The 15,144-nt window shown below is 41.2% G+C and overlaps 1 protein-coding gene across 1 annotated transcript; it reads left to right on the forward strand.

Moving 5' to 3' along the window:
- The first annotated feature begins 483 nt into the window (after nt 1–483).
- On the forward strand, nt 484–14,245 carry GJB6 (gap junction protein beta 6). Its single transcript, XM_035116231.2, has 2 exons — nt 484–792; nt 12,986–14,245. Exon 2 carries the CDS (start codon nt 13,008–13,010, stop codon nt 13,797–13,799), a length of 792 nt encoding a protein of 263 aa, XP_034972122.1. The 5' UTR covers nt 484–792; nt 12,986–13,007; the 3' UTR covers nt 13,800–14,245.
- Nucleotides 14,246–15,144: the final 899 nt, after the last annotated feature.

The following is a 15,144-nucleotide window of genomic DNA, read 5'->3' on the forward strand; positions in this document are numbered from 1 at the left end:
ACCTGCAATTATTACCTGAACTCGGGTGAAGCCCTCTTGGGACGTTCAGGTGCCTCTAATAAAAAAATGTCCTAACTCTACCCGCTGCGGTTTGGATGCTTTTGGTACGTAGTTCGAGGTTCCACCATTCAGCAGCCGACATGACCCCCGTGCTGCTCGAATGGGTTTTGCTCCACCGGGAGCGGGCCTGAGAAGCAATTTTGCCCTAGCAAAAAAAAAAAGGTGTCGAGAGCGCTGACTTCCCCAACCGGGTGCCCGCCACGCACCATCGCGGTCGGGGTTGACAGGAAACGCCGTCCAGGAACACCTGCAGGGCGCCGGGGCTGAGGGAGGCCTCGCCCGGCTCCCTCCGCTGGGCGTCGTCTCTCGACCCTGAGAGAGGCTCCTCTCTCTCCTCCCCGCTCTTCTTCTTCTTCTCCTTCTCCTTCCCTCGCGCCCTTTTCCGACGAGGCCTCGCCTCCTCCTCCTCCTCCTCCTCCTCCTCTTGTCCCGGCACGTCAAGGGAAAGAGGGCGGGAGGCAGGTAGGGGGCGCGGTTAAAAGCCGCCGGCGAAGCAACAGGGAAGAACTTTTTGACGCTCTCAGGGGGAGAGAAAGAAACCGCGAGCTGCTGCTGCCACCGCCGCCGTTGTCGTCGTTGCCGTTGCCGCCTGGCCCCAGTGTGAACGAGACGCGGACGGCCATCGTCCACCGAAGCCCGTCGCCGACGAAGCCCGCTTTTCCCGCCCTTTTCCAGCCCATGGTGCGCTCGGCGGGGCGCTCAGGGGCTTTGATTTCCCTCAGACGCTGACAGGTGAGGTGACGTGAGAGAGACTTTGCGCGCCTGTCCCGGGGAGTCGGGCGACCCTATCGAGCCGGCGCCATGCTCTTCATTTATAAATAAAATAAAATTATTTAGTGGAATTCGTTCTCCCGAAGAACGGTTCACAACCTCCAGTGGGATGGCTAAGAGTCTGTAAGCGCTACCTACCCCTAATCCCAACGGACTAGGGAAAGCGCCCTCTGCACATGCTCCAGAGGGGGGTATTTGCTGTCGTTTTCGTTGCGTGCTGGTTTTTCAGAGAGGAAGCCGAAAGCCTGAGCCCTGGTTGGGACTTGGTAAAGCCGGGTTTAACTTGTATCTGTTTGGGGTGGGAAGGGAGGTGAAGAGAGATAGAGCAAATCAAATCCATGGCATCCAAGGAACTTCATGGTCGGAGGCTGTTGGCTTCGTGTAGACAAGATGGAGCTTGGTGCTATCCAGCAGCACAACTTGTTTTATAAAGCATTTCCTCCTTTGTTTAAAAAGAATAATCCTGGAGAAATCTGCCATAGCAAGCAAATAGGAAAGAGAGTAATTAAAGAGATGATTTTACAGTACTTGAAAGTTCCGGTCACTATTTTTTTTTAAGGTGCCGCGAGACTCCCCCATGCACACACTTTTGGGGTGGGTGGGTGATTTATTTTTATTTGTTTAACTGTCCGAGGGTTTTGTTGAAAGAAATACCGTATTCCCTTTTCATGCATCTCCTTTCCAGATTCCCACTCCATAGTAATGGTCCATTTAGTCTTAGTGGGACTTCCCCACTGGGTAGTTTCTTTAGTTGTGTGTGTTCGGGATAAAGAGAGCGATGAGTCCCATTTGCCTCTTCACAAAATAAATGGACTAGTTTGTAATCAACTTGCGCAACACGTTTGGTAAACACGGTGTTTAGGAAGATGCCTTATTGTAGAATCTATTTCTTCAGTTGCTCTTTTGTGTTTTACTTTGTTTGCTTCTGGTCTCTCACCAGGCTGATCATTATGGCAATCGTAGGGAAAGACAATACAGCAAGTTTATGAGCAAAAAGAACTTAACAGATAATCAGATTTCTCTTTTCTTTTTTTGAAGAGGCAGAAGAATGGAAATCAGTCTATGTGTATTGTTTTCTTCTATCATATACAATGATGAGATCTTGGACAAATAATCTAATCAAAGTCGTAAAACTGAATTCTTAATGCCTCCTTCAGATATCCATTGTAAGACTAAAGTTGATACTGTTTGGAAATTGGGCTGCCTAGTCCTCAAATGATACTTCTGTTGACCTTGCCAAGAATGCACTTACACACCTAATAGCACCTTAAGATTACTAGACTCAAAAGCATCTAATTTACTTTTTCATCACTTCAGAAACAGATCTGGCAAGTTTCGCTATGAGTAGTTATTTCGTATTTCTTTTCCATTCTTCTACCCTGCCCACTAATTTCATCTGATTCTGTTTTCATAGAGTGGCCACTACTTCAGTTCTGTTTTGTCCTCATAATGTAATTACCTTTTACAATGATGTATTGTTCCCTTCGCTTCATGTAGGTATGGTTATTCCATATTCCTAGGGTGATGTGATTTTGATATGTTTGACAGCATGCTATGTATATAACATATGTAAACTTTCGGACTTTGAAAGATATGAATTTAAATCTCTCTCATTGGTCAGTTTTTGGCAGGTCAGTAGCTCTGATCCAGAGAAGAAGCAAAAAGATCAAGCCTGTCTGGGTCCTTGTTTAAAAAATTGCTTTGAGATCATTTGAGAAATTATGAGAATTATAAATAAATCACCTCCTTCAAACATACTGACAGTTCTAACCATCTGTTTTAGTGGTGTAATTGCGATTCCAATCCAAGTGTGGATAATATTTGGCACTCCAGATGTTGCTGAACTAAAACTCCCATCAGCCCCACCAAGCATGCTCAAAGGCTAAGGATAATGGGGACACTAGTTCAGCAACTTCTGGAGAGCCAAAGGTTGAGAAATTTTCTATTGATGGCTCCAGCAGAAAGATGCTGTTCATCATCTAAACCCAATTTTGGTGTGTGTGTGGAGTACAGTTATTGTAGATGTTTAATTGTCTCCACTGAAGTAAAGAGCAATGGTGTTTTCTGCAAAATTTTTCTATAAATCTTAACTGGCTCCCTCTCTGCTTTTCTTCCTTCCACTACTTGTTCGGATGGCTTGGTAATGTACTCATTTATGTTTAAGAGTTCTGCATAGGGTTCTCTATAGAATATAAAAGCTTTTGCCATATTCTCCTGCCCAGTATTTGCAAGGAGTGCACAACACATTGGGCAGTGCACATCACATTGGGCAGTCATGGGGATTTCCTATTCTGTTGTTAACTTGCAGCCAATTACCGTAAATGTGTAGTTCTTCTGGCTGTATATGACATACCCAACAAACCAAACCATCCAGCCAAATAAAGGCAGAAGTAATTAAAGTTAATTTGTGACACACCTAGTCTGGTTTTGTTTTTTACAAAAGCCTCACATGAAGATGAAACAGAATTTTGTTTGTAAAATCATTAGATTCCTCTCTGGGAGTTTCTGTCACAGGTCCAACATAAGCTACGCTCCAACACATTGATCTGTAAATTAAAAGTGTGTGTGTTTCTTGGTCACTGTGATTAATGGAAGTGATACAGATAACAAGAATCAAATAGTATCATGTTTTCTTTGTAGAAAGGCAGTTGATAGATCTTGAATACTTAAAACTTTAAGCTACAGAATGCAACTGCATCAGTAGTATGGTGTAGCAAATGGGCTGTTTATTGTTTTTTTATTAAATATTTCTTAGTTTACAAAAATATGTGCATTATCTGGAAATGGAAACAGTTATAGCTCTAGTCCTACTGCTTCCAGTGACCTCTGGTCAAGTAACACATTTGCCGAGATAGCTAAGGCATTATTGTACAATTTTCCATTTGGACATCACAGAACATAGAACAAGAAAGGAATTGCTAAATTGGGTATGCCCAACTTCAGAATTAGAAAAAGAGTTCTGAGTAATTACACGCTTTTGCACAAACACTAACATAAATTGCTTAAATTAATCTGTTACCTGCCCATCTTATAGATATTTTCCCCTGCCTATTTCTACAAAATTTGCTATAATGGACACTACTTACAGGTAGGTAGCCGTGTTGGTCTGCCATAGTCAAAACAAAATTAAAAAGTTCCTTCCAGTAGCACCTTAGAAACCAACTAAGTTTGTCATTGGTATGAGCTTTCGTGTGTGTTGGTCTCTAAGGTGCTACTGGAAGGGACACTACTTGTTAGTAGTGTCCCTGGATGGGAACCATTGCCTATTCTTACAAAAAAATCTAACCAATTTAATCCAGGGTGAGCATTCTGATGTGGATGGGGCAATCATCCACCATAAACACAGAATACTATTAGTCACAGGTGCTATTGAAATCACTGGAATAATAACTGGAATAATAACTTTTAATATTTATTTCAGTGGGCCCTAAGTTAACGTTTTGAAAATCATCCTTTGAAAATCTTTAGAATATGATGCAGGGAAGGACCCTAGCTTATGGCACAGCAAATGCTTTACATACATAAAGTCCCAGTTTCACTCTCTGGCAGCTCCAGGTATGGCTAGAAAATACTTGTTTCTGAAACCCTGAAGAACTGCTGCCCATCAACCCAGACAATATTGAACTAAATGGACTTAAACACAGCTTCCTCTGTTCCTAGCCCAATATTTTCGCCCCTCCCCTCCTTTCTTCACTTTTCCCATTCATCATGCAAGGGATAAAAATTAAAGGATGGAAGAAGGCACATTTAACAATATGTTTGTTGGTCCAAGGGCAAATTAAAGTGGTCAAATGTTCAAGGTATGAAGCAGATCTCTTTAAAAATTTCAGGTCTGTTTATTTCCATTTACACCTTTGCCAGAATGTCTACTATATCCATGACCTGTATCTCCATGCCAGGCTGAATTTTGGCCTTCCATGACTGGAATATCAACCACTTGGCAACTACCATGGCTTCCTTTATCCAGGCAATGAAAGTAAGGTTGCAGTGTCAGCACTTAACCTTACAATTCAATAGGGTATGAATAAGTCCAGTTTTCATGACTAAATCATATGGAGTATCTACAACTTTAGCAAAGGGAAAGACTCTAATCTATCTCAGAAGCCAGGTACAATATGCCTCAAATAAGTTATTTTGTTGTGCAAGGCTAGGAAGAATTTTAAGAAGCATTTTACCATTCTTTAATGTTAATTGTGACATAGCATTTAAGAACAATAAGTTACAGTACACTAAATAGTGAATTATAAAAAAAAATGCTCTGGGATTTAAGATGAATGGAACTCTCTAAAAGTTTCTTAGTTTCTGAGGCTCTTCGTTTCTGAGATGCTTCTTCAGAATCAAGCTTTGACAGTCTTCTTGACCATATGCTGTTTTTTGTTTAATTATATTTGGCAAGCTGTTAAAGGTTCAAAGAGGTTGCAAATAGAGATGCATGGTAGCAGCTCAGATATCCCTACAACATACAAACCACCCGCCACCATGGCACCTGAAACATAGTGAATATTTTGTTAGTATTTATAGATACAAGAATTACTGCCTTGTGATCTTTGGGTGAAGGGTGGTATACAAATTTTAATAATAAATAATAAAGCACATTAATTTCCCCAAAGAATCCTGGGATCTGCAGTCGTCGTCCCCCCCCCCCCCGAGCAACGATTCCCAGCAACATTAAAAGACTAGTTTCCAGGTTTCTTTGGGGAAGTTATGTGCTTTAAATGTGTGGTGGTGCTCTTCCTATAGCAAGGGGCACCAAGGACAGCAAAAAAGGTGCATTTTTAGAAGTAACAATATCTCACTTGGATTTGGGTTAGTAGGGGGACATGTGCCACTTCTGTAGTAGCTGAGAAATCACAATTTTCTGGGGGATGGATGTCATTTATAATTTCTCATCTATCTGTTGTATTAATGCCATCTGTAATCTCGCAAGCGTACTTGAGAGGTTCTCTAGGTACTGAAATCCACATTGAATGACTTCTTCAATGGTAAACATTTAACATGGAGATTGCTTAAGTGGATGTACCTTGCACATTTTAACTTAACCTAGAAAGTAAAATGCTGTTTTCTCTCTGCAGTCTTAGTTAATCAGTAGTCCAAGGGTCTGGTGTTTCCAAATGACTCCATTGTGGTGTGTGTGTGTGTGTGTGTGTGTGTGTGTCACTCACCCAGTGGGCTTCTTACAGTCTAGCCAAAATCTGTTGCAAACTGGCTATGTATTCTGCCCACCCCCGTTACTGAAAACAGATAACAGTCTGAATGCCATCTAACATTGTTCATCATGCATCAGGTTTCACCACCCACTATCTCGCAGATTCCTGTTCAAAGGCATCTTAACTTACACCTACTTTCAAGGTATGTGAAAATATACGGTAATAAAAAAGTAGAATACACACATAACTGGCATAGCAAGCACAATTTGAAAAATCCCATGCTGCTCATCACTTAAAAATCTATGCTCTTCCCCAAAGAGACCACCTCTCCCCAAAGGAGCTGACCTGTATCTTGCAATCATTTGAGGCCCTTCTTTGTGTACCTCCTCCACAAGAGGTGTGGAGGGTGGAAACACAATAAAGGGCCTTTTCTGCAGTGGCTCCCCATTTGTGGAATCAGGGCCGGCTCTAGGCCCGCCCCCAGTGGGGTGGGGCGCCAGGCCACCAGGGGCGCCGCTGCGCCCGCTGAGAGGCGTGGCTGAGGCGGCCCCAGGCGCGCTCCGCTGTTCAGCGGCTTCAGGCCGCTCTCTGGAGGCGCGTGGGCTTGGGGCCGCCTCCGCCGTGTGCAGGGGTGTCGCAACAGGGGGCGGGCAGCACCCCCTGGCCCAGGGCTGCCCCTACAGCAGGCTGGGTGGCGCAGTGCAGCTGCGTGCAGCGTCCGCCCCCCCGCCCGCTGCCCTGGAAAACGGGGCGGGGGGCGCCGGAGGGGTCCGTCGCACCACGGCGCCAGGGCGCCGGGCATGCTTAAGACGGCCCTGTGTGGAATGTTCTCCCCAGGGAGGCTTGACTTCCTCCTTCATTACACATCTTTATGCACCAGACAACAGTGTTTCTCTGTAACCAGGCCTTTCTACAGTGTTTCTCTGTAACATTCTACGGTCTTTTAAATGTGTTTGTGGGTGGAGGGTTATTGATTTGTTTTTTATTTATCTTTAAGTATAATGAAGCTAGCATATTTGCAAAGCTAAGCAAGGTTATTGAATTTGGACAAGGCTGTTTGGTTTGGTCAACACCAAACCATTCCTAAAAGAAGCCATGGTCTAGAAGTGAACAACAAACCATGGTTTCACATTGTGATTTGTTGCAAGTGAACAAACCATGCTTAGTGTCCTGTATTGCCTTTGAACATTCTAATAAACCACACTATGGTTTAGCATTATGTGTGAATCAAGGTAGCATGTTTTAATTGTGATGATTTCTGGTAGCCATCTGATACACTGAGATGAAATCAAATTGAGAGGTGAAGGCAGTCATTTGACAGACTGACAAGTTAATATGTTATTTGCTAGTAGCACCCAGGATTAGTATAATATATAATATAAGATACTGACTAGTGGACAATTCTAGGCCAGAAGGGTTTCCTTTCTTTTTTCTTTTTAATAATGCTTTTATTTATTTTCATGGTAGAGAAGATAAATAGACGGGTTTCCTTTCTGACCGATAAATGACCACCAAGAACTGCTTTTTATGTATATGCGATTTTATATCATTTTATCTTGTTTTGAGCTTTTAAATTTTGTAACTGGTGTTTTTGTTTTGATACTGATCTTTGACCATAATAATAAAATGACTTGTACTTATTTGCTAGTAAAAACCAGGAAGGGGTATGTTTAAAATTCTGTGAGCATTCTGTATCCCACAACTTTTCAGTTTCATTATGAATCAACTTTATATCAGTGATTCTGTAAGTCTGTCGTATAAGGACCACTAACTATTCACTTGTTCTTTTAAGGAGCACTGTATTTGGTCCTTACGTTATTGACTACCATATGAGATGGTGCTTGGAGGTTTTCTAAACAAAACTCAACCACGGTCTTCTGTAACTGCAATATGATGAACCATGCATTTATCCACAGGTACTGTTGCTGGTTGCTGCTTTATGCAGTTCTTCCAGCCACTTTTACTGCTGAAGAGGGTACTTTTAAGATGATTATACTACAATTTAAACTGAAGCGGATTGACTTTTAACATGTGATACTAACTCTTTTAATAAGCCATTCAATCTTCAATGAGGAATCTTTGTATTGTATGCCACCATACCATATTCTGCACTAGCTAGAAAGGGGCATTTCAGACAGAAGTTTAGTGTGAACTGTGTGCTTGCTGCTCATGCATGCAAGAAATGGTATTCCTCACCAAAATACTGTCCCATATTATTTTCTCAGTCTGGATTTACCATTTCTGCAGGTATTTTGATGGTGGTGGTGTTGCTTGGACACTGAGGAAAAACTTGCATGCCCAAGTCCACAACAGACTGTTGTGGGGAAGTGCCTCTAGAAGGCAACAGACTTCTTTCTGAGGCTGACAGATAATTTTCAATAGGGTTTACACCCAGATAAGTGTGTACTGTATAGGATTACAACTTCAGGTTGCTGTTCTAAGGACTGGGGGAGGTTGGTTCTACTGCCTTATCCAAAGCTCTGTTGGGCTGTTGCCAGCAGGGCTTTCAACTGTGTATGCACACACACATACACATACAAGCACATTGTCTTTCGCATTGATTCTGATGGGAAGGAATGGGAAGACAGAAGTATGTCTCATTTCCCCCTTTGTTTGGTGACTTGACAAGTGCCTAGGAGGGTTTTGGATCCTTTGGATTCCTTTGGCGTCTTCCAACGTTACAACTCCAATGTCAGCTGAGTTGGTTGTTGGAACTGTCAGTGTAGGAGCTGATCCAGTCCTTCCTAAGAACCCTGTGATGCCCTCCTAGGAAACGTTGGACTATATCCTTAGTGTTACATTGATTATATTATTGGGATTAGTTGAATGGTCATTATTGATGAAGAACTGACATATCCAGGCATTTTACAAACCTTGCTCCAAAACTTTATACTGGCTAAAACAGATATAAAGTTATTTGTTCCTAATGAATGTTGTCAGCAAGGATGCTGGGATGCAAACCGAGCCAGCTGTATCTGGCTCATAGGATGCAGTGTAGATCCCAGTGGTAGGGAACCATTTGGGCTCTGCTTGAGGCAGCAACTTTTATTGGGTCAGCACTGAATGCAGCATTTTCTTTACAGCCCTTCCTATACTGTGGAAGCAGACCTTTGGATCTTTCTTGTCTCCCAAGTATATATTAAAGGTAAAGGGACCCCTGACTGTTAGGTCCAGTCGTGGACGACTCTGGGGTTGCGGCGCTCATCTTGCTTTACTGGCTGAGGGAGCCGGCATACAGCTTCTGGGTCATGTGGCCAGCATGACTAAGCTGCTTCTGGCGAATCAGAGCAGCGCACGGAAATGCCGTTTACTTTCCCACCGGAGCAGTACCTATTTATCTATTTGCATTTTTGGCGTGCTTTCGAACTGCTAGGTTGGCAGGAGCAGGGTCTGAGCAACGGGAGCTCACCCCGTCGCGGGGATTCGAACCACCGACCTTCTGACCGGCAAGCCGTAGGCTCTGTGGTTTAGACCACAGTGCCACCTGCATCCTTAAGTATATATTAAGTATTGCTTAATAAAGCAATAATACTAATAAAGAAATGAGGCACAAATCTGAGCTCAACAGAAATTCATGATATCAGTAGCCAGGTTCTAACATGATGCCTTGTAAAAATGCCATTAACTTTTGTGTTATTAAGGTGTATTTTTGAAGGAGCTGCATATACTGATGATTGGCCAATGACTGCTGTGACAATCATGTAGAATGTGAAGGGAAGAAGCATGTGCCCCAACTTGAGGAGATACAGTGAACATATATATATATTGGGGTGGTCATATTTGGGTGTAGTTTCCTGGCACCTGCCCACTGTGTAGTTGGGAACAAATGCCTTTTCACAAAAATAATCATGTGTTTACTGAGCAAACGTTGGTCAAGCCCTAGTGTACCCATAGTACCATGTGATATATAAATGGATCTAAGCATAGCTCAGAACTGATACTCAGATAAAAGTATTTCATCCCTGTTGTAAGCAAGAAATATAACATGTTTCTAAACTTGGTGCTTAGTTAATCTTCTAGATTAGCTAGAGATATTGTAAACTTTGTAAGGTGAGACAGTGCCTTTTCAATAGTGAGTCCAGAAACAGGTCTCTGTTCTCTCCAAAAGTTTCAGTTTCTTTGATCCCTTAAGTAATCCTGGTTATCTAAGATTTTGACTCTGTCTAGCAGCTTCTAACTCTAAACAGCAGTGCTGTATTATGTTCAACCAGCAGAGCAGAACATATATTTGGTGCTTTCTTGGGTAAAAGGGTGTGACACACAAATTTGCTTGCAAGTGGCTGAGCTTGTTTTCTGCCCAGTGCTCATAGCTTGAGTCAGGGTTATGAAAGGTTGTATCCATGACACATACATGGATCAGAATTAACTGCATCCTGCATATAATGTTACACCATCCCATCTGTAAACAAAATGTGATTTGAAACAACAATAATCATGCAGAAATTAATTATGCAGAAATGAATGGAATAGAACATAAACCTAAGGTCTGGATTCAACTATTTTGGACCACAAATAGAATCATAAGTTAAGCATTGGCACCTTTCAAAAGCACTGTAAGACCTACCCCTTTGTGATTGCCTCTTTTATCCCCTGGTTAAGTCAGGTAGAGAGATAGATGGAATGTTATTCTGTTGCTCACTTTCACTTGTGTTGCTTCCTCTGAACCTTTGAAAAGGAACAGCCTTACAGGATGTCTTAAAAATTGTAACATGGAAATCATTCATCATACCTTTTCTTTATGAAGGTGATTTCCACTGGTTTGATGCAAATGCAGGATGAATGCCAGTTTCCTCCATAAAAGGTTTTATCTCAATCCAAAATCAAATATACCACTCCCAGAGTTTTTGATTGCGTTTTCTCTTTCTTCATACATAATTTTGTGCTTTTTTAAAAAATGAAACACTACTACTCATCCATTGAAAGAAATTCTTCCTATTTTGGAAGTTGCCTTCCTAACCAGCAGAAACCTATTATGTAAAGAGTTGATCTTTATTAACACATAAGAAACTAGGAGTGCTTCTTACTGGATGGCCCTTGTGGTCTCTTCCAACTCTATGATTCTACTGTGGAAGACTGAACTTACTGTGGAATGACCATGTTCTGTTCACTCTTTACAGGGCATCTTCACAACATAGGCAGAACATCCTTCTTGAAGTTATGTTTTCCCTGTTTAGCTTCAAGTTTTCCCACTAGAGCTTAGAATTTATGAACTTAAAAAACAAACACTTTAATGGAATAGTTGCAGAAGACCTCTTGTGCTACTGGTCGGTTCATTATCGTATGGATAGATTGCTCTAGACGTTTCCTTCTCTATGTTCTGTCTCTTCTCTTTAGAGTGAACTCAGTTGCAATGGGAGGATTGTACAGTACAGTGAAGGGGGAGGGCCATTTAACCCTTTCCACACACACAGTGGAGCTGGGTAAAGGGAGATTGCCCAGTTGACTATAGTGTGTTTGAAGTTTGGCAGCATAATTGATGGTCCTCTTCCAGATTTAAGTAGAAGATCAATGATTGAATGTTGCTAAATTTTCCATGACAGGAAGCACCTAGGACAACAACACATTTTGTGTGAAATCACTCATTGTAGATAATGTATTACTTGCTTGGTATCTTGAATTGAATGTTAAATTTTGTGTTAGTATAGTTTAGTTAGTATATAGTTTAGGTTAGTAGTCTTCAAAAATTTCAAACCCAGGATCCAACATGCATTTAGGGATCCATTTTTTTAACTTTCTACCATGTATTTATATTGTGAAGTGCTACGGTTGCAACCCACATTAGAACAGGCTGTGGCCCATTCGTGAGTCCCTACTCACCAATTGAAGGCCAGTAGTTTAGCTTTGAATCATTGCAATGCACTGTTGCCAGAATGAGGCATTTCCCTTGGAGCAGGGATATGTAAAAAAGATTAATCTTTTTCTGGTGAATCTAAATTGCACAGAAAATTTAGTTCCGTTTCTCCCCCCCCCCCCCGATTCTTTGTGCACTGCTCTGGCTTAAAGAAAGCAGTAAGACTCCTGGAGTGACCCTTATGCATTTATTTCAATGCACCATTAGTATGACTATGTAGAATATCACTCTTTCATTTACCTGGTTAAAGAGGTAGTTTAGCCTCCTAATGCAGTGGTGTGTGCTTTGCTATTGGTTTGTTCCATTGAGGGTGGAATTGGTTCTCAACATCAAGCAGATGATTCATAGCAATCTGATGTGAAGTAAGTGGGATAATGTGTGGAAATCAAGCTCTCCAGAAAGTTTTAAGTATTTCCTCTCCATTCCTATTACAAATTCAATAATGCTTCTAGGCCATGCTTTGAGTACAGTGAATCATGCTTGTTAGAGCTTTGGGGCCAAACTAGACATGACATTAAATGCATTTTTGCATTTAATGTTCAAGTTTTAAACAGCGCTGGGCGGGGCGGGGGGGTTGTAATGATCAGGATTGCAGCAAGCCTGGAGGAGGGCTTTAACCTTTCCTCTCCTACTGTGGTACTGAGAGAAATCATGTTGTTTGCAGTGGGAATAAATTTCCCTATTGGTGCCAGTTGCTGTACAAGTTCTGGCTATGCCTAGTTGGAACATGTATCCTAGTAATGAAATGCAAACTGCCCATTTTAAGAAACAGATGCAGAATATCATGAAAACACACCATATATGCACATTAATGGAATGCTACTAACAGCACAATCCATTGTTTTTTCACTAAAAAAATGTTCCGCTGAGTTCCACAGGAGTTACTCTCAAATCAGTTTGTATAGGATAGCAGCCTCATTCATATTTTATAGCAGAACTAGTATTTATCTAAGAAGCTGAATTAGAATTATTTTCTGGGCATACATTATTTTGGGACTTTGAATTTAGTAGAGGAGTCATTTGCTTATTTTAATCATTCTTCAGTTAATAAATATTTTTTTCCATGATAGTGTCGGAGCAGCTTATGTTCAATGTGTTGTATTTTATAACTTGATTCTTTTTTTCCTTTTTTCACATCCTCTCCTTGTCATAATAGGTCCAAAGACTCAAACGATAACATGGACTGGGGAACACTGCAGGGCATTTTAGGAGGTGTAAACCAACATTCTACCAGTATTGGAAAGATTTGGTTGACTGTCCTGTTCATCTTCCGTATTATGATCCTTGTTGTTGCAGCAGAGGAAGTCTGGGGTGATGAACAAGATGACTTTGTGTGCAATACGCTGCAACCAGGATGCAAAAACGTCTGCTATGATCATTTTTTCCCCATTTCCCACATCAGACTCTGGGCCCTGCAGCTCATCTTTGTCTCCACCCCTGCACTCTTGGTGGCAATGCATGTCGCATACAGGCGGCACGAAAGGAAAAAGAAGTTTCGAAAGGGAGATAAAAGCTGTGAATATAAGGACATAGAAGAAATAAAGAAACAGAAATTTCACATCGAAGGTCCCTTGTGGTGGACATACACTGCCAGCATCTTGTTCAGGCTGATTTTTGAAGCTTCTTTCATGTATGTGTTTTACTATATGTATCAGGGATATCACATGCCTCGGCTACTGAAATGCAGCGCCTGGCCGTGTCCCAATGTAGTGGACTGCTTTGTTTCTCGCCCCACTGAAAAGACCGTCTTTACCATTTTCATGATTTCAGTGTCCGGCATTTGCATTCTGCTGAATGTGGCCGAGCTCTCCTATTTGCTGCTGAAGGTTTGTGTCAAAAGGTCCAGAAGACCAGGGAAACCAAAAAATCACACTAACCATGAGAACAAAGAAGAAAGCAAACAAAACGAAATGAATGAGCTTATATCTGACAGCTGCCAGAACACAGTAACAGGATTTCCAAGCAGCTAAGATGGCCACAAGCCTAACATGCGATTCATACAAAATAAATGAATAGCCACATTCATAGTTGCCTGTGAAATTGGTTAGATTTAACTAAGCAATAAATTAAGTGGGAAAACATGAGTATTACAACAAGTTGGAATTAGGCACGTGGTGTCATGTTTTTTTAAAAGGTCAATATGAACATAGGAATGTAAAGAGTATTGGAAATTAAAGAGATTACATCTTATTATGCATATCTGTACCAAGTCAGCTTTGATTTCATTAGAAAGTAATACTTGTTAGTAACTTCTTGCTGAGACTCATCCTAAAGCCAAAGGGAAAGAAAAAGCTGCCTTCCAGACTAGATACTATTAGTATTATTACTATTAGTATTATGAGACACTTTACTACTGTGGTAGCAGTTTTAATTGTGAGCTTGCATCTAAATTAAAGTATTTTTATATGGTCTGATATTCCATGTTCCTTGGTATTAACATGTATGAATGAGTAGCGTCTCTTTTTAATATTTTGTTGAAAGCTAGCATGACAGACGATGTCTTCACGCTGCTTGAAGTGAATCATTTCTAAGCATATGACTACATGCTGTAAATAATTCTATGAACACTCTATTTTACATACTACCATTTTAAAATTATTTGTACTATAATCCATGAATGATATAGTCATATCTGAATAACAAAGACACTTTGGTTTCATACGCTGCAGAAGATTTCAAGGAGTATTGTTTTTTTAAAAATAAATAAATGAAAATCTGTAGACTGGAAATGACAGTAGTAGGGAAAGGGAGGTTAACTGGCTGAAAATAATGTGAAGAAAGTATGAGCAAATTTTTAGAACAAAGTGTTTCAAATAAAGGAAAAAAATATTTAACTTGGTATGTGTTTAATATTTTGCATGCAGTTTTTTTTAAAAAAATGTTAGTGGCTAAATAAAACAACCTCACATTCGGCTGTATTCTGGGAGATACCAAATAATAGAAAAGATTTGAAGTAGTTAAAAGTGTGGAAATCATCAAGTTTAAGGTGGGGCAGGCTTGGTACTTGCAGTGGATGTGAAATTGCTTTGAATCTCCTTTAATGTGGTGTAGCCTTAGTATTGTGCATTCCACAGCATTCATCTCATCTGGAAGACCTGATTGGCCTTTGAGCTAATCAGCAGGGTCCTCTAATTTATCGACAGCATTAATCAGGGGCAGCTTATCCCATTTCGCCACCTAAGGAGAAACGGAAAGATTCCAGCCCCACTACCCCACTGCCAAAGTCTCACTTATTGGGGTTGTGCGGAACTCTTGTGACATCTTGCCAGAAGCTGCCACTGCCACATGACTGCAGAGGCGGGTGGGACACCTATG

Source organism: Zootoca vivipara, chromosome 4, assembly GCF_963506605.1.
Source record: "Zootoca vivipara chromosome 4, rZooViv1.1, whole genome shotgun sequence".
Classification (NCBI taxonomy): domain Eukaryota; kingdom Metazoa; phylum Chordata; class Lepidosauria; order Squamata; family Lacertidae; genus Zootoca; species Zootoca vivipara.

Excerpts from the sequence above, each read along its gene's own strand:
- GJB6 (XM_035116231.2), top strand. The coding sequence starts at position 13,008 with ATGGACTGGGGAACACTGCAGGGCATTTTAGGAGGTGTAAACCAACAT.